Genomic DNA, 19,712 nt, shown 5'->3' with positions numbered 1-19,712 from the left:
GAAAAGATGTCTTGTCTGGTCTGCCAGCTGATCAATCTTGAAAGTGGAAATAAAACTTAGTATTTAATAGCAGTTAACACTCCAGTAAAGTCGAAGGCTCTTACCTGTACATTTGTAATCAGAGGCGACCCCTTTAAACACAGCATCAAAAATGGTCATTTCCACTCGCTGCTTTCGGTGGTGACAACTCAGAAGCAAAGAAGGCTGGGAGATAATAAAGTACAAAAAAGGTTCTAGCTGCAAATCACTGGTTCCTCTTCGTCCAGGCTGCCGAACAATAGTTATACCGAGTGCTTGTCTGGCAGATGACCTGGTGGTTGCATGAAGACTTTCAAGAGAGATGGCCCCTATTTTTTTCCCTGAAGGAAAAGGTATGTTGCTGCTTAAGAGATCTTCTGCTGTTACCGTGGAAATAGATGGCTCGCTGGATTTAGTAACATTTGAACCATCTTCTGGGAGATTTAATGAACTCCTGCCTGTTTTTTCATTATCCTTCTGTTCTTGTGATTTTGATTTGGGTAACGCTGTACAAGAATATGTCATTAGTGAGATTCTACTGGCAGTAATAAATATGTCAAAGGGAATGAAATTTAGATTTTTCACAATTGATGACTGGCGTGAGGGACGGGCAATGCGATGCTGACTGGTACCACTGTGCTGCTCGATTTGTACTATTCTGATTTTAACACTGTCACTGCCTATTCCACTGTCCTGGGCACCACTATACCGAGACGAGGTTTCAGCCATGCTCCCATCAAATGTATCCATTTTTTTCTGTTCTTGCTTAGAGATCTGTAAGAAAAAACAATAAAACATTTAAACTAGTTATATTCCAGGTGTTATTATATCAATGATGTTATATAAACAAGTTAAAAAAATGGTAGTCTAGTATAACTTGTAACAGTAATCATAAAAACAAATGAGGTACCCATTCAAAAAAATTATTCATATTAAAATGCCAAGGAAATACATGAGAAAAAGCATCAAATGTACATTTCTAACATTAAATATACTCTTGAGTGTCAGACTTTCTTTCTTTGTATTAATAAAAAGTAGTATACATAAAAAATGCCTCTTTAAAGAATTCGTATTCTTCACAGTAATTTTCCAAGTAGTACAATAAACTGATTCTAACTTGTGATTACTATTGGTTAAAATTCTACTTTAGGTAGAAGTTTACATTGTTTAGTCTTGTCATTATAAAATTGACTTATAGGTTTCTGGATAGTAAGAAAGAGAGGGAAAAGTTCTAAAATACAAAGAAAAGTAAACTAAGATAAATGTATACCATTCAAAATGTTTCTTTTCTTCTACAATACAACCTGAAACAGTGGTGAATGTAAGTGATCAAATAAAATGCAAGCAGTTAAAACCCTTGAAGGTGGATTTTTCCTTTGAGTACGAAAGGCTATGCATTCTCAAAGCTCTCCATCAGTGACAGCCTGTGCAGAGAACAGGAGCGAGCTGTGGCAGCAGCCACGGTGATCACCTGGGCAGCAACTCCCAGACTTCAGTTTGATTCTCTGTTCTGCTTCCTTGGTCTCCCAACCATCAGTTTGTAATATGCTATTCTGGAACTAGATGCTTCACTTGCTTTTTCATTGAAGTAACCATGGAAAATCTGAGAAAAAAAACCCTCCCCACCCTCATCCTATCACCAAACATAACCAGTGGTAATGTTTCATTCAGTGCCTCTCCTCTCATTTTGCCCCACCCGTGCCAAAGTTCCTCCCACCCCACTTCTTCACGGTTATAATCATACTGTAGAGACAGACTTGTAACCCAATGCTTTTCCATGCTAATATACTCTTCATAAATGCCATTTTGCAAAGCTGCACAATATTCCATTTAGTGTTAGAAACAAGTTGTTCAACCATTCCCATATAATTGGACATTCAAGTTTTCAATTTTTGACAAAAAACATTAACTAATATTTCTTTAGGACAGGCTCCTAGAATTAAGTAAATAGTATGAAAAAGTTTAAGGTTATCAAATATTGCCAACACCATTCTAAAAAGGCTGCACTAAGTAATATCACTACTGGTAATGGAAAAATATTCTCCAAAGTACTGGGTATTGTTTATCCTTTTTAAAAGGTTCAATGGTATTCATAAATATAACATCATTTTTCCACATGCTACAAATTATTATAAGTTGCTTGTGAAAATTTTAAAGGACTATTAAATGAAGACAATATCAGAGTCATTAAATTTTTTCAAATACTATTTCTTGTTTATTGATTTTAAAGTTGTTGAGGGAGATACAGATTATTGTTAGAAAAATCCAGCATAAGTTATTTGAAACAAAAACAACTTCCCCCTGTTCTTTGAAGACACCACATTCAGGGGTGGGGAACATCCAGCCCGCGGGCCACATAAGGCCGTGAAAAGGTTCCCCACCCCGAGACTGTCCCATTGATGCCGTGCTGTTTCCAGGTCTGGAGTGACCCCTCTGAGCTTGCTGTAGCTGGCAAGCATTCAGCTATCCTTCAATACTCAGAACAAATGAACTTGTCTGAGAAGTGTTCTCTCATTCTTTTCCTTCTTGGTGATTTTACTTTCCTTATAATTTTGCTTTAGAATGTGTTTTCTCTTTAAATGTTTTGTGGTGGCAGTATCAGATTGTGTTAAAACAACGATAGGCTTTGGAGTCACACAGACATGGAGCCCAGTCCAGCACTTTCTAATTGTATGAGTTCAGACACATTACACACTTCTCTAAGGCTACATAACCTCATCTGTAAAACAGGGATACCAATCGCATCTCAAATGGTTAGTATGAGTATGCAGTGGGCTAATGTTCCTAAAGAGGTCAGCACAGTGCCCAGCATATAGTAAATACCCCCAAATGGGCAGCTGTTATGTTTCTGTCTCGACCAACGGAGGACTGCAAAATGGACTGGGTTATACGATTTCACTTCTGGGCATCAGTAAGGAACTGGTGCAGTGCCTGGCACACTGATGAGAGAATCCATAAATGTTTGATGATATGTGAGTTTCTGATAAAATATTAAAGAGAAAAACTACCCTGCAGACTAGAAATGAATGACTGTTAATATGTAAACATATGTGGACACAGACTTCTCCACGCAATGTATTTATTCTTTAAGGTCTTTCCAGACATTTCATGGGCTCTTTCCTGATCTGCATCCCCAACCCTGTGGGTAATCCACACTTTAAGCAACCATCTCAGCCTCTGCTGGGTCCCCATCCTCATGCTGAGGACACTGATACTCAACCCACGGAGTTCCTGCAGCACTGCATTAAAGCACTGAGCACAAATGGCAGGAAAAGGAGTCACTTTCTTTGTGTAGACTTCCTTGACCCTTCCAGATAATGCCAGTCTCTCCAGCTTCTACTCTTTTACCACAAACTAAATATTGTTGCAGGACTTTTTTTTTAATCCTAACCTGAGGATATATTTTTTTCCCAATTATCTTCAGACAGAGTGGAAGGGGGGGGGGGGGGGAGAGAAACATCAATGTGAGAGAGACACATCGACTGGTTGCCTCCCGCATGACCCCGACCAGGGCCACAGACTAAACTGCAACAGAGGTACATGCCCTTGGCTGGAATCAAACTCGAGACTCTTTGGTCCATGGGCTGATGCTCTAAATGCTGAGCCAAATGGGCCAGGGCGTTACAGCACTTTTTATACTGTATTTTGTCTTAGAGAGTGTGAGCAATTAAAGGTAAAAATAAAATACCACTGAGTCCTAGCCAGTGTGGCTTGGTTGGTTGGAGTGTGGTTCTGTACACCAAAAGGTTGCAGTTTAAGGTTCGATCACCAGTCAGTGTGCATTTGAGAGGCAGCCAATGGATGTTTCTCTTGCACACTGATATCTCTCTCTCTCTCTCTTTCTCTCAAATCAATAAAAACATATACTCAGATGAAGATTTTAAAAAAATACCATTGAGTATATTTAATATTTGCTAGATGTTGTTAGCACATTACATACATTTTCTTCACTAAGTGTTAAAATCCTTTAAAAGGAGTACTGTTATCCTCATTTTAAAGTTAAGGAAACTGAGGCTTAAGAAATTATAGGTACAAGGACAGATTTCTAGTAAGCTATGGATAATATTTCTAGCACATACCATCCTGCTTGTCACATAGTAAAGCTTAATAACTGTGTGCTGACTGAATATATGAATAAAAATATTTAATTTTAAAATTCATTAAAGTAAAAATTAAGGCAAATATCAAAATGACAGCTTAATGATAAAGTTTATAGTTATCCTTATTATAGAAATTTAAAATATACCTCTAAATTGATTGCCAACCAGGAATTCTCAAATAATTGGTGAAACAAGAATATAATGAAGTGCATAAGTATTTGGTGCCCATGTTGTGAAGCATTACAAATCAATCTGCATATAGCATAACTGATTCCTTTAGGTTGAGTTCTTTGGCAAATTCAAAATAAGAACTCGAGTATTTTTATTGTCTCAAACAGAAAAGACAATCATAATTTACTACATGAGACTATATAGTACTTTTTATGCACAGAGTATTATATTTTCTTATTTACAGATTTTATTTAAAATCTAGTCTCTCGTTCTTTAACGTGAATTAAGAGTTCCCCATCAATGATAACATGACAAGACAAACCACCTGTAAGTGAAGATAAAAAAAATGTAGTGTCCAGCCCCATTACATATTGAGACTGCCACATTAGACTCTAGTGAATGTCAAGTGGCCCAATCTTTAGCTATAAATAACCAGCAAGGGCAGGATGGTAGTGATCAACTTGGGTCACATGGGTTACTGAACAGAAGTCAGATGGTAACTAATTCTAGTCACTACTGAGCAGAATGGAATTTGAACCAATGACCTGAGATGAAAGACTCATTAAAAAAAAAAAAAGGTACCAATTTCCCAGTACTAGAGAACTAAATTCTTAAAACTGTGGTAAAAGCCAAGATTTCCTCCATTTTTCTAAGCTTCCACACTATTTGAAGAACTGAAATAAATAAGCTGGTGATTTTTGAGACATTAAAAAAATCCATTAGCTTGTCACCAGTCTACTGCAGATTTATCTAGTATATTGAAGAATATCTAGCCTGCTATTGAGAAAAGTTTTACAATTAATTTTGTGCGCTAAGGCCTAAACCTGGGCATCAATTTACTATTCCTTTGTGGGGCAAAAAAAAAAGTTCACAATGCAATAACTCTGAAAATAAGTTTTGCTTTATTATTGTCCAAGGGGACTAATAATTTAAGTTGTCAAAAATAGCAATACCAGCTTGCTGCTAGTGAATGCAGCAGAGACATGTATCTCTGGGCAGTGCTGTTACATCAGCTCTCCCACTCTTTACCTAACTCATTTAAAACGAACAATAAAAGTTTTCTTTAATTAGCTACTGGTGTGCATTAACATGATCATGATTAAACCATAAAAACCAACTGTACATTACTCTGGTCCCCTCTTCCATATGTTTTGAATTATTCTGTTTGAAAATGTACTTTGCGTCCCTTTTAAAAGTTCGACCTTCTGCTTTCAGAGAATTAAATGCATATTACTGTAGTGAAGAAGATAATGTTTCAGACCTCCAGGCATATATTAAACACACTGGCAGCACTTGAGACAAAATGCTTTACTTATTAGATACTTCCTATTCTAAACAGTGTCATCAAAGGCTAAAAACAAAATCCATATAAAAGCTGCACAATGCTTCCACACAGAACCTGTGCCAAAATCCCTGTACTTTCCAACTAATGAGGAAAGGATGTGTACTCTTAACATATGAATGTAAGATTTTCCAAGCATTCACTTTAGGAAACAGGGCTATTGATTCCATATGCGTTATGTTAAATGAAACTGTATTGGTAAAATAACCTTTAAGATATCTGGCATGATAACTATAATTAAACAATATTCAAAAGACTAAAACAAAAGGGAATTTGGTTCCACAATGGCTAATTAAAATAAAATGAAAAAACACAGCATGTCATCTTTCAAGATAAATTGTTATTGTTCAAGAACTATTTAAATACTGTTAAAATATACTTTTAGATAAAATCTGAAAGAGCTGGAAAAATATTTGTGGCTTAAAAATGGATAGTTTGGTGAAGAAAAAAGTATAGGACTTCGAAATTTTATGCGGAGATAACAGCTTTAAAGCCTTGAGCACAACCAGATGGTACTTAAATCACAGGAGTTCTACAGTTTCACTATCAATGGGTTTCAAAATGAGAAGGTTTTCAATAGCTAGGAAAACATGTCAAGTTGATAGTTTACTTCTTAGATCATTTCAGCGCATTTTCCCATCCTTTCATAGCTATGTAGGGTACAGATACTAGCCACCTTGGACTAGGTGCTGAAAGTTGTACTAGCAGTTAGGGCACTGCAGCTAGTTCCTCCCCTTAATGTACTGAGATAGGTAAGTTTATTAGCTCACCCTGGAGTCTAGGAAGAGCCATAGGATCTCAGGAGTGCTGGCGAAAACCACACTTCAATATGTGACAATACCAAAGGATGCATTAAAATAATTTCAAATGAAGTTCTTCAGCAGCATTTTGGAGAAGAGAAAGATAAGCTTACTTGATTGAAACTTCTTGTCTGTCCATATTGACCTTTTCTATGAGCCCATTTAAAAATCAGCCTCATTAATAAAAATGCGGCAAATAAATGGATATTTAAATTTTAAAAGAAAAATATGTGAAAACCAACCTCTTGAGAATTAACAAGGACTAAAACAAATATAATATTTTTGATGTCTGACAAGAAAGGGTACGCAGAATCTATTCCAATATATTAATTTGCATTATTACAATTTTTTTCTTTTTTTTTTAAAGGAAACTTTATACATCAAACATAAACTTATCAACATATTTTTACTTTCTTCTCATAATTACGATTGTATAACAGCAACACTGATGTAATATTTCTAACATAAAATAGTTATACTTTAACCTTGAACAAAAGATCTTTTACCAATCATGAGATCATTTACATATCTTATAAATTATGAAAAAGTGTGAAACCACAAGTTCAAAGTGACAATCACATCTGTATATCACTGTGACATTTACTCTAATTTTACTGCTCTTGCTAAAATGTAGTAGTGTTTTCAAAAGTAGTAAACATTCTGTCTATCTTACAGAATCAAGTACAATAAAAAAAATTGGTTACAGTATTTAATGGTTTTACATACTAAAATTACAAAGAAAAATTTTTACAAACTTGAAAAAAAAATCATGTACCTCACTGTTGAAACTTTTTCCAATATACTCTTCTGGCTGTATCTTTTAGATACTTGGTTTTGGGGATAGGATGGGGCAGTGATACTGAAAGGGGCTGTGATGTGCTCTTAACACAGACAGTCTACACTGGAAGCTTTAGATAAATAGCAACTTTTTGTAACAATCAGAAAACTTAATTTCAACTTGATGAGTTAATTTAATCAAGCAAACAACAAAAGTATATCTGTAAGTCTTGAATTTTCAGTGTTGTCAGCATTACTCTTCAAAACTTTTATTATTTTATACTTATACCTTTGCAACTCAGTGAGGTGCTAAATTTTATCTAAGCACATTAAATTAAAATTTTAAATTATAAAGCCTAACTTGACCTTGATATGAGATGTCTCTTTAAGTGTAACCAATCCACCTTATTTTTTACTTAAAAACAAACTTAAAATAAGCACTCTATGCACTTGGGTACTACAGATATGGAGTGCTAGAAAACAATGGCTTCTTATATTTTATTTCTCTAAGTCAAATGTTATACAAGATCCCACATAATATAATTGTTCCCAGTTGGAAGGCAAAAAAAGTTTTCACAATACTGCAGTAATTATGCAAAAGAGCAGAACTAATGATACCCATCACTGCTTACCAGATAGAATGGTAAAGAGTACTACAGTTTCAAGTTTTCCCTTTCATGAAGTTACTTTTCCGGCTCTTTGAAGTAACAGTATGAGGCCACTACTGCCTGCTAAGTATCAATTCAAATATTCACATTTCAAGACCAGTGCTAACTGCAATAAAAGCAGCATGGAGATAGTTTAGGCAAAGTTGTGTTTTACCATAGTCTGTGTTTGGTCTATTGTTCTCATTTAAGTTGAGAATTATGAAAAGGCAGCAGTGCTAGTGTTAAACTGTCTATAATACCTAGATCATTATCAGTGTTGGTTTCAATATGATAAACCAAACAACAGAAAAATGTATACACACCAACCTACCCACACAAGGAAGTTCAAATCCTACTTATTGAGATTTTATCTGCAGTGTTGCCATTTAGACTTTTGTGTCTGTTTGTTCTTATATATATATATGATTTCACAGCATACACCTATTTTCAGGGGCTTCTAAATTTATGAGGAAAAAAAAATTAATTCCAGGCGAAACTCTGCATACAAGGTCTTAACCCAGAAACAGATCTCATTCTCTCTCCCTCTCTTTTTCTATGTATAAAATTGAAATAGGTTGGTCATTTCTGTTCAAGGAGACTAGAGCTAATTGATTTACACTAACTTCCAAGTTTGTTTGACTTGTTTGCTTTTTGTAATGGATTCAGTTTGTGTGTGTGTGTGTGTGTGTGTGTGTGTGTGTGTGTGTGTTTAAATAAAACTTCACACATTCAGGGAACTTTGGGATCTTAATCAAAACTGATGCCTCTACATGGGAAACGACAACCTGCTTTGAAATGGCCATGATGGTAATTCTTAAAAAGTGGCTACTGTGTGTACAAGGTAACTACTCTTCATACTGATGAAATCCAAAGTTCATTTCACTGATGTCAATGTGGAAACCATTTTGTGCATGGCTGCTTAAAGATTTTCAATAGGATTAAATCAGCTGCAAGTCCTCATTATATCAGCGTTTACAATTGTGTCTGAGTTGGAGTCTGTTTCTCATAGAATTTTACTCAGAGACTGACTTAGATTGGCTCCTTAGGGCTAGTCTGATTTTACTAGAAACAACTGTATCACATCAGCCACTCTCATAAACTTGCCGTAAGATTGAATCAGCCCCTGACCCTAAAGAGATGAAAGTTTACCGAGCCTATGCATTCTCTGTAAGAGTCACAGAAAAGTGCATTTATTTTCTGCAGCAAAGCAGAAGATTATGCTTATTAACTATTCCAGTGGGCCTTCCTTTGCCTTGAAACTATGAACCTGATTTTCTGATAAGAAAATGATAGTTGAACTTAGATAAATTTCTATCAATAAAAATACATACAAATCCTTATTTGATTATTTTATCCCTCAGATCACATATGCCCTTTTAAAGAAACTATGTAGGGTTTATGGACATAAAGTAAAACATACTTTTAAAACTAATTTTTGCCTAATATTCAGTACAGTTGAAAAATAATAAAAATGGTTCAAGTATATCCATAATTAACTTTACCCAGTAGCTGGTTTTCATTGCCAAATAGTTATTTAACAAAAATATTGAGTCAATATTCATTATTTTATGCTCTATTTACTAAACCTAAGATCTGTTAATTGTTGATTCTCTACCAAGTAAACCTGAATCTCAATATTCTCTACTATGTATCTGACTTTACCAAAGTTCATCAAGACATTATAGAACAGAGCCATTTACAAACTTTTACTGGCTACCCTTTAACTTCATGATGACTGATCAAATGCAAACTGAACAAAACCTACATAATGATTCTCTGTTACATGTGATCAGAATCTTAACAATGCAATGGACTTGAAATACAAATGGTCAAGATGTGATAGAGAAACACTTGTTTGTGACCTGTAGACAATTCTTCTTTTCCATTATAAGGGCTTTGTTCTTCTCTGCTACTGGACAAGAATCTTCACGAGGTCAATATGACCTTTTACCCAAACTGTTTTGATCCTATCAACTTCTCACTTCAATTCTTAGAAATGTGCTGCATTCTCTAAGTCAGGTAAATGCCTGGAACAATGGCTCTGGTCAGCTAGCCCTACATCAGTAAAATTTCATACGCTGATATGTCCCAAGTAATCCTGCTGTTCTAAGAAAGCAACCTTCTGTATATTAATGAAGGTAATCCAAGCTACATTTTAAGGATATTCTTGGGACTGTTTGAATATTAAGTTTAAAAGTCAGAAAGAGCCCTGGCCAGTCTGGCTCAGCGGTGAGAGCGCCAGCCTACGGACCAATGAGTCATGGGTTCGATTCCGGTCAAGGGCACGAACCTCAGTTGCGGTTCGTCCTCGGCCCTAGTTGGAGTTGTGTGGGAGGCAATCAATGGTTATGTCTCTCTCACATCGATGTTTTTCTCTCTCTCTCTCCCTTTCTCCCTCCCCTCTGCCTCCTCTATCTGAAGATAAATGGAAAAATATCCTTGAGTGAGGATTAAAAAAAAAAGTCAGAAAGAAAATGTAGATTGCCTCTTCCCAAATATCAAGCATCATTTCTTCAAACATTAAACTAGTAACCAAGTATGGACTCTTGAGAAGTCTTTAAGATATAATTTAGCAAATACATTTTAATCATAACTGGTATATGCTTACTAGATGACCTTATCAGAATGTCTCTTGTTAATGCTAAATTTTAGATCACATTCACAACAGTATTATCAAATCAGTATTACCAAATGAGCACCATTAAAGAGTTCTTAGCCTTTAAAACTTACCTCTCTCTAAACTAGTTGAAGAATATAGTTTCTTTTTTTTTTTTTCCTCACTCGAGGACATTTTTTGATATTTTGTTCAGATAGAGTAGGAGGGAGAAAGAGAGAGAGAAACATGGACGTGAAAGGGACACATCGAGTGGTAGCCACCTGTACGACCCAAGCGGGGCCAGGGACAAACTGCAAATGAGGTACGTGCCCCTAGTGGGAACCGAACCTGGGTCTCTCTGAACCGCAGGCCGACGCTCTAACCACTGAGCAAACCCGGCCAGGGTTTTTTTTTTTTTTTTTTTAATCTTCACCCAAGGACATGCGTTTTCATCGATTTTGGAGAGAGAGAGGGAGGGAGAAATAGAGACAAAGATGTGAGAGGAAAACATCGATTGGTTGCCTCCCATATGTGCCCCAACCAGGGATCAAATCTGCAACTTAGGTATGTGCCCTGAATAGGAATCAAACCTTCAACCCTTTGGGACATAGGACAATGCTCTAACCACTTGAGAAGCCCAGCCAGGACTAAATTTTCTGTTTTTAAGTGATATTATTTTCCATTAAATTTATAAGGTCACACAGGTTAATAAAATCATATAGATTTCAGGGTTACAATTCTACAATACAGCACCTGTACATTGTATTGTTTGTTCACCACCCAAGTCAAGTCTCCTTCCATCACCATTTATTCCCCTTTACCTTCTCCTCCTTCCTCCCACCGCTCCCCTTTATTTAGATATAATTAATATCTAAATTAATACCCCCCCTCTTATTTTTAAGGTAACATTCAGTCAAGTATGGTTAATGTGTAGACTTTAACTATAATACTTTTATTGGGATAAAATATTTCTCAAGTTTCTTGAAAAAAAAAAAGCCAATGTTAAAATTATTGAGCAAAATGTGAAGTAAAAATTTATTTTACATTATTCATTCAACAAAATCTTATTGAGCATCTACAGGCATAACTCAGAGATATTATGGCTTGGCTCCAGACCACCACTATAAAGTAAATATCACAATAAAGCGAGCCACGTGAGTTTTTTGGTTTTCTAGTGCATATAAAAGTTATGTTTGCACTATTCTGTACTCTTTGTGTCCAATAGCATTATCAGTAAAAAAAATATGTACATATCTTAATTAAACAAATGTATGGTGACAGAATATGATTTGACTTTGGGTGGAGAGCACACAATGCAATATACAGATCATGTATCATAGAAACGAATACTCGAAACCTATATAATCTTATTAACCAGTCATCCCAATAAATTTAATTTAAAAAGACTTACTGCTAAAAGTGCTAACCATCATCTGAGCCTTCAGCAAGTCGTAATCTTTTTGTTGGTAAAGGGTCTAGCCTTGATGTTGATGATTGCTGACTGATCAGGGTGGTAGCTGCTAAAGGCTGGGGTGACAGTTCTTATTGGCTATCCTTAAACTTCGTAATGGACAGATCAAATCCAAATTGAACTAAAGTTATACAATGATTCTCTGTGAGTCATATGTTCTCAATACCTTAATAATGCAATGGACTTGAAATGCAAAATGGTCAAGAAAATAATGAAGTTTGCCACAATGATTGTCTCTTCCTCTCATGAACAATTTCTCTGCAGCATGCGATGTTGTTGGATAGCATTTTACCCACAGTAGAAATTCTTTCAAAATTGAGGTCAATGCTCTTCAATCCTGCCACTGCTTTATTAACTCAGCTTATGTAATATTCAAAATCCTTTGTTGCCCTTTCAACAGTCTTCACATCAATTTCACCAGGAGCTGATTCCATTTCAAGAAACTACTTTCTTTACTCATCCATAAGAAGCAACACCTCAGCTGTGGAACTTTGATCATGAGATGGCAGCAATGCAATCACTTCTTCAGGCCTCATTGATAATTCCAGTTCTTTTGCTATTTCCAGCACAGATATAGTTACTTCTTCCACTGAAGTCTTGAGCCTGACAAAGTCATCCATGAAAGTTGGAAACAACTTCTTCCAAATTCCGGTTAATGTTGATATTTTGACCTCTTCACATGCATTATGAATGTTCTTAATGGCATCTAGAAGAGTGAATCCTTTTCAGAAGGAGGATTTCAATGTACTTTGCCCAGATCCATCAGAGAAATCACTGTCTATGAAGCTATAGCCTTAAATGTATTTCTTCAATAATAAGACTTGAAAGTCAAAATTACTCCTTGATCCTTGAGCTCCAGAATGAACACTGTGTTAACAGTCATGAAAACAACAATTAATTTCATTGTACATCTCCATCAGAGTTATTGGGTGACCAGGTATATTGCTTAGAAGCAGTAAAATTTTGAAATAAATATGTTTTCTAAGCAGTTCTCAAAAGTGGGCTTAAAATATTCAGTTAAACAATGTTATAAACAGATGTGCTGTCAAACAGGCTTTGTTGTTCCATTTATAGAGCACAGGCAGAGAAAATTCAGCATAATTCTTAAGGACCTAGGATTTTTGGAATGATAAATGAACTTTAACTTAAAGTCACCAAGTACATTAGCTCCTAACAAAAGAATCAGCCTATCCTTTGAAGCCAGGTGCTGACTTCTGTTCTCTAGCTATGAAAGTCCTAGATGGCATCTTCTTCCAATAGAAGGCTATTTCATCTACATTGAAAATCTGTTGTTTTCTGTAGTCACCGTCATTAATTGCCCTAGCTTGATAAGGATAACCTGCTGTAGTTCCTGTATCAGTGCTTGCTGCTTCACCTTGCAATTTTATGTTATGGAGATGTCTTCTTTCCTTAAACCTCATGAACCATCCTTTGCTAGCTTCAAACTCTGCTTGTGCAGCTTCTTCATCTCTCTCAGCCTTCAGAGAATTTAAGATAGTTAGAGCCTTCCTCTGGATTCAGCTTTGGCTTATGGGAATGTTGTGACTGGTTTGATCTTCTTCTAGACAATTAAAATTTTCTCCGTATCAGCAATAAGGCTGTTTTCACTTTCTAATTATTTGTGTGCTCACTGGAGTAGCACTTTTAACTTCCTTTAAGAACTTTTACTTTGCATTCACAACTTGGTGGTTTGGCACAGGAGGCTTAGCTTTCAACATGCATTCCTCACTAAGTTTAATCATTTCTAGCTTTAAATGTAAAGTGAGAGGTATAGGCCTCTTCTTTCACTTGCACCAGTAGAGGTCATTGTAGGGTTATTACCTGACCTAATTTCCATACTGCTATGTCTCAGGGAATAGGGAGGCCCAAGGACAGGAAGAGAGACAGGATCAGCAGGTTGGTAGAATAGTCAGAATACATACATTTGTCAATTTACTTTGCAAAACAATTATAATAGTGATGTCAAAGATCACTGGTTACAGACAACCATAACAAATATAATAATACAAATGTTGAAATAATGTGAGAAGTACCAAATTGCGACACAGAGACGCGAAGTAAGCAAATGCTGTTGGAAAGATGGTGCTGATGGACTTGTTCGATGCAGGGTTTCCGCAAATCTTCAATTTGTAAAAAATGCAATACCTTAAAATTTCAATAAAACCTGTTATGCCTCGACTATGTTCTTGGCGCTGGTTAGGAATATGGAGAAACAAAGTCCTTGCCTTCGTGGAGTTTGCATTCTAGTGGAGAAGTCAGATAATATAATTTTATGTCTGACATACACATTGTACACATACACATTGTATTTGATGATGGATGTTGGATATTATGAGAGCAGAACAGGAGTCAAAAATAATTTGAGACCTGGATGGTTTGGCTCAGTGGTTAGAGTGTCAGCCCAAAGACTGACGCGTCATGGGTTCGATTTCCAGTCAAGGGCACATACCTGGGTTGTAGTTTTGATCCTCTGGGTCGTGTGGGAGGCAACCAATCGATGTGTCTCTGTCACATCACTATTTTTCTCTCTCATTCTCTTCCTCCCTCCCTTCTACTCTATCTAAAAATTAATGGAAAAATATTCTTGGGTGAGGATTAACCAAAAAACAATTTTTTTTTTTTTTAATTTTTTGGCCTGAACAACTACAAAAATGGAGAAGGATGACTTCCCATTCTGTCTTCCTTGTTCCCCCAGCAAGTCAAATCCCCAGTCAGCTAAGAGCTATTCAAGGGAGGGCTACAACTAGAGAAATTTCTCTGAGGTTGAACCTAGGCCTCATTCTAGACAAACACTTGGAGAATAGAGAAATGAAGCCAAAACGCAGAGTCAAGCCACATCCCTAGAAAATTAAATGTATGAGACAGAATATTTCTTGGGAAATTGATACAAGATTCCTACGTTGAATTGGGAAAGGGGAAAAAGAGAGAGAGCAGGGCTTTTATAAGATTTCATATTTCTAATTACTGTTCAGCATTTCTACTTGGATGTCCCATTATCAATATCATACATTCAAAAGACCATCATACCATTTAATAATATTTTCTCCCAGAATACCACCTCTATACCTTAATATTTATTTGTTCCCTCTCAAAAGGTTCAAATATTAAATATACCTTCTTGGCCCCACCAAGTACTGCTAATCATTCTTTCATTTCATTAATTATTCCTACTGTTTCCTTTGTATTTTCTATTCTTACTGGCCATTCCCACTTTATATGGGCTAATTACAAGAATTCCTTAACTAGTATATTTCACTGTTTTTTATCCTTTCCTAACCTATCCCATATAACACTGTTAGATTACTCTTCTTAAAACGCTTTCAATATTTACTTACAAACATTTGTCCCAATAGAATGTAAGGTCCATGACAACAGAGACTTTCTGAGTTTTTATTTTTCTGCTTTATCACCTGCACCCAGGAACAGTACTTGGTACATAGTAGGCAGTCACTAAATATTCAAAGAATGAATTAAGGAAGGAACAAATGAAGTAAATATTTTACAAGGTGTTCATTTAGGTCCCTGGGTTGAGGGAGCAGATACAAGGATCAGTTAAGTTTGAAGCCTGCCTTCTAAATTTGAGATACTTATTTACTAAAGATGCTTTCAAGAACATCTGATTCAAAACTGAAAGAAGCTAGAATTTGGACTTGTTGAAATGGCAGTAAGAACACTGAGGCTGAGGGAGACACATAAATGAAAAAAAAACAAAAGAGCATGTATAAGTGCATGGAAAAGGAACTGTCCCATTTGGCTCTAACAGAAGATGTATTAGTGGGAACAGTGGAAGTTGAGATTGGAAAGGCAGGATAAAGGAAAATTCTAGGTGGCGGAGTAAGAAACTTGATTTCTTAGTTTTATGCCACTCTTTCTCAAAACAGAGCCTGTTGACCACCTAAATCAGAATCACCTAAAGCACTTGTTCAAACAGATTCTCAGGCCCTGTGTCTTACCTAAAGATGAGACCTGGCAACGTGCACTTACAACAAACTACCAGTAATATTTATTCATACCACTGTTAGAGATATACTGCTAGAGACAATGGAATAAGAACTTTCTTAGCACACAGATGACAAAATCGTGCTTGAGAAAAATTAATATGATCAAAATGTGCAGTAGGAGTAGGGACTTGGACGCAGAGAGACCGCGGGGAGCACCACCAGTTAGAAAGCACCTGAACAGAGGACAATGGTAGGGATGTGAAAGAAAGCGATGTATGGTCAGCGTAGGTAGCTAGTTATTGATACGAGGAAAATAGCTAGCTATTAATATAAGGAAGAAGGCAAATGGGAACAAAGTCATCTTAATAAACTGGGAAACAGAAGCAGGTAACAGAAGAATTTCCATCTAGTTTACTGGTAAACATTCACACACTCTAGGGGTCTGCAGGGGCCAGGAGATTTAATCCTCATAACCGGACAGGAAAATCTCCCCAGGGGTGCTAAAAGCCTGGTGGGAGGAGGGGTTCCTCTGTGGGGTTCATGTGCAATAGGAACTAGATGCTGTAATGAAACTTTTGGACATGCGCAATGAGAGTCGGGGTGAGGAAACACAGGAGCAGGGCCTAGCACAGGAACAATCAGAAAGGTGGAAAAATAATCAGATTGGATAGAGGGCATGAAACCCCAACAGAATTTACTGGGAGGAGGTCCCAATCCAGGCCTGGGCAAAATTAGGAATTTGGGTTGGATAATTTAAATGGTTCTGTGTCCTTTCCCTGAACCAAGAAGATATATGGAGGATTAACAGGAGCCTCAGGGCAGTGCTTCTAGAGCCTGCCCATCCTCTAGGTCCCTGAGGGTGTATTAATTTCCCTTAATTCACAATAGAAACTAACCATCACATTTAAACATCTCCATGCCTGTGCATTTGGAATTCTTTCCTCATGTTGCCGGAAAAAAAGTCTATTACATTCACTGGCAACAGTATGAAGTAGTGGGCTTCCAGAGCTGAATGCAAAAAATATTTGACCTCAGCCAGAATCTGGTCATGGCAGACCACTGCCTACTGAACAATTTAACCAAAATTCTGGGACCTCCTTTCTAACCCATCTCTTCACCACTCTATTCAAATTCTCCATTCTGGAACCTCACAATCATCTTCTTGCCTCCACAGAGTCACTCATGCTGTTCTCCCAGCCTGGAATGCCCTCCTTCTTAAGAATCAATTTTCTCTATGAAGCCTTCCCTTGGTAAGCCTGCAATAACTGCTCTCTTTCCTACAATCCCAGGAGACTATCTTTATCCCTTAACTGCTTCTTAGCATATGCTACATTCTATTGCCATTTTGTTTTTCATTCTTACACTCTCTCTTAACTAGATTATAGGGTTCCTGAGTCCAGAAACATACACCCAACACACACCCACTTCTGTAAATCCTGTGCACAAAGCATGTACATGAAGTGAGATAAGTGTATGTGGATGACAGTGATAGTGATGATGGTAGTTAAGATGGCAACAAAGACAACCTAACTGGTCGATTCCCAGATATTCTCTAAAACAACAATACCAATGCACAGATAGCACTTATTGGATGTTTACAATGTGTCAAGCACTTTTCTATGTACACTTAGTATATGTCAGGCACTTTTCTATATCAATTCATTTAATCTTCAGAGCAACTCTATAAAGTAGGTACTATTATTATACCCATTTTAAGATAAAGAAACTGAGGCCCAGAGACTTTAACTTGCTCAAAATCACACAGCTAGTAAATGGTGAACTTGGGATTTGGACATTGGCAATATAATTCCGGCACTTATTTTAAAATAACAAACTACAGAGTCTCTATCTCAGGACCTTATTTGTTTCTTTCATAGCACTTACCACAATTTGAAATCTCTATAACTTTTTGTTGTTAATTATGTCTCCTTACTAGATGGCAAGATCCATCATTGTTGAGACTAGTTAATTTTGTTCACTGCTACTTACCTAGTGCTGGGCACAGAGTAGATACTCAACAAATGTGCTTTGTAAATAAATGAATGAATAAAACAATAAGGAAAAAGGAGAAGAAAGAAGTAAATATAGAAACCACTATGAATATCTAAGGGCCTAGGGAGGTTTTTTATTACTGCGGATTTCAGACAGATGGCTTCCCAGAGAAAGCCTTCATCAATATATGAATGTATTTTGAAATGCTGAAAGGAAAAATCCATTTGCAAGGTGCTGGGACCAGGTGTCTCTATTTTAGCAAATCACTGTACTCAAGAACAGGAAGCAGAGCTTGGAGATAGAGCACTGCACTAGGGAACTGAAGACCTGGCTGAGTTCCACAGTTTCCACTAAGTCACACCTGTGCAGCTATATGGGGAAAAAACGGTCTGTTCACAGCTTTCCTCTTGTCGACATGTTAAAATAAGAGTAATCTAGGCCAAATCCAAATTCTCATTTCAATGCATCAGAATCATGGTTTATTAGAGCTGGAAGAGGTTCTGGAGCTCACTGTTCCCAGACTTTCTTTAAACTACATTTTAGCCATAGTATCCTTTTTTTTTTTTTTTTTTTAAAGAAAATCTTATGGGGTGATGGGGTCAGTGGGTGACAGAAGATATGAAATATGTCAAACAGATAAAAGCAAAGTTGCCCCAGGATGGTTGTGGCATAAATGGGTACACATACGATTTGAAGGCCACAAAGCTCAAATCTGCCACAGGTGAAGCCCAGAGTTATAATTTCTAAATGTATGCTTTATTACAATAATTCACATATCATATATTTAATTTATTTAAAGTATACCAATGTTTTCTCGGTATACTGAGAGTTGTACAACTGTCACTACAATCAACTGTAGAGCATTTGTATCACTCCAAAAAGAAACCCATCCCCATTAGCAATCACGTTCTTTCACCACCTCTCTTCCCTCCCAGTCAGCCCCACACAACCACTAACCCACTTTCTGTCTCTACAGACTTGCCAATTCGGCACATTTCTTATAAATGGAATCATACAATATGCGGTCTTTCATGACTGGCTTCTTTCACTTAGTAAGTGCTTACAAGGTTTATCAATGCTGTAGCATGTATCAATACTGCATTCCTTTTTATAGCTGAGTAATATTTCACTGTATAAATACACCACATTGTATTTATTCATTAGTTGATCTACACCTGGGTTGCTTCTACTTTGTTTTTCTTTTTCTTTTTTTTATCCTCACCCAAGGACATTTTTTGCATTTATCTTCAGATAGAGCAGGAAGGAGAGAGTGGGGAAGAGAAAGAGAGAAACATCAATGTGAAAGAGACACATCAACTGGTTGCCACCCACACAACCTCAACTGGGGCCGGGGACAAACTGCAACCGAGGTACGTGCCCTTAGTGGGAACCGAACCTGGGACTCTCTGGTCCACAGGCCGACGCTCTAACCACTGAGAAAAATTGGCCAGGGCCCACTTTGTAGCTATTTTTTAATAATGCTGCCACAAATATCCAGGTACAGTGTCCGTGTGGGCATGTTTCCACTGCTCTTGGTTATATATCTAGGAGTGAAATTGCTCAGTAACTCTGACTCTGTTTACTCTTTTGAGGAACTGCCAGATTATTTTTCAAAACAGCTTCAACATTTACATTCCCACCAGATGTATAAAAGTTCCAATTTCTCCACAGCTTCATAGACACTTGTTATTATATCTTTATGATAACAGCCATCCTAGTGGGTGTAAAGTGTTAGTTATCTCATGGTGTTGATTTGCATTTCCCTGATGGCTAATGATATTGATAGTTTTTTCATATACCCCTTTGCCATTAGTCTATCTTCTTTGAAGAAATGTCTATTCAGCTCCTTTGCCCAAT

The 19,712-nt window shown here is 36.8% G+C and overlaps 1 protein-coding gene across 1 annotated transcript in view; it reads right to left on the bottom strand.

Moving 5' to 3' along the window:
• VPS13B (vacuolar protein sorting 13 homolog B) overlaps positions 1-19,712 on the bottom strand; it is an 867,799-nt gene that overhangs the window by 264,402 nt on the left and 583,685 nt on the right. Inside the window, exon 34 of the mRNA XM_036263824.1 lies at positions 105-792. Coding sequence (XP_036119717.1) covers positions 105-792 — 688 coding nt within the window. The remainder of the gene's footprint in view (positions 1-104; positions 793-19,712) is intronic.

Source organism: Molossus molossus, unplaced genomic scaffold, assembly GCF_014108415.1.
Source record: "Molossus molossus isolate mMolMol1 unplaced genomic scaffold, mMolMol1.p scaffold_m16_p_16, whole genome shotgun sequence".
Lineage (NCBI taxonomy): Eukaryota > Metazoa > Chordata > Mammalia > Chiroptera > Molossidae > Molossus > Molossus molossus.
This window is presented reverse-complemented; position numbering and strand designations above follow the sequence as displayed.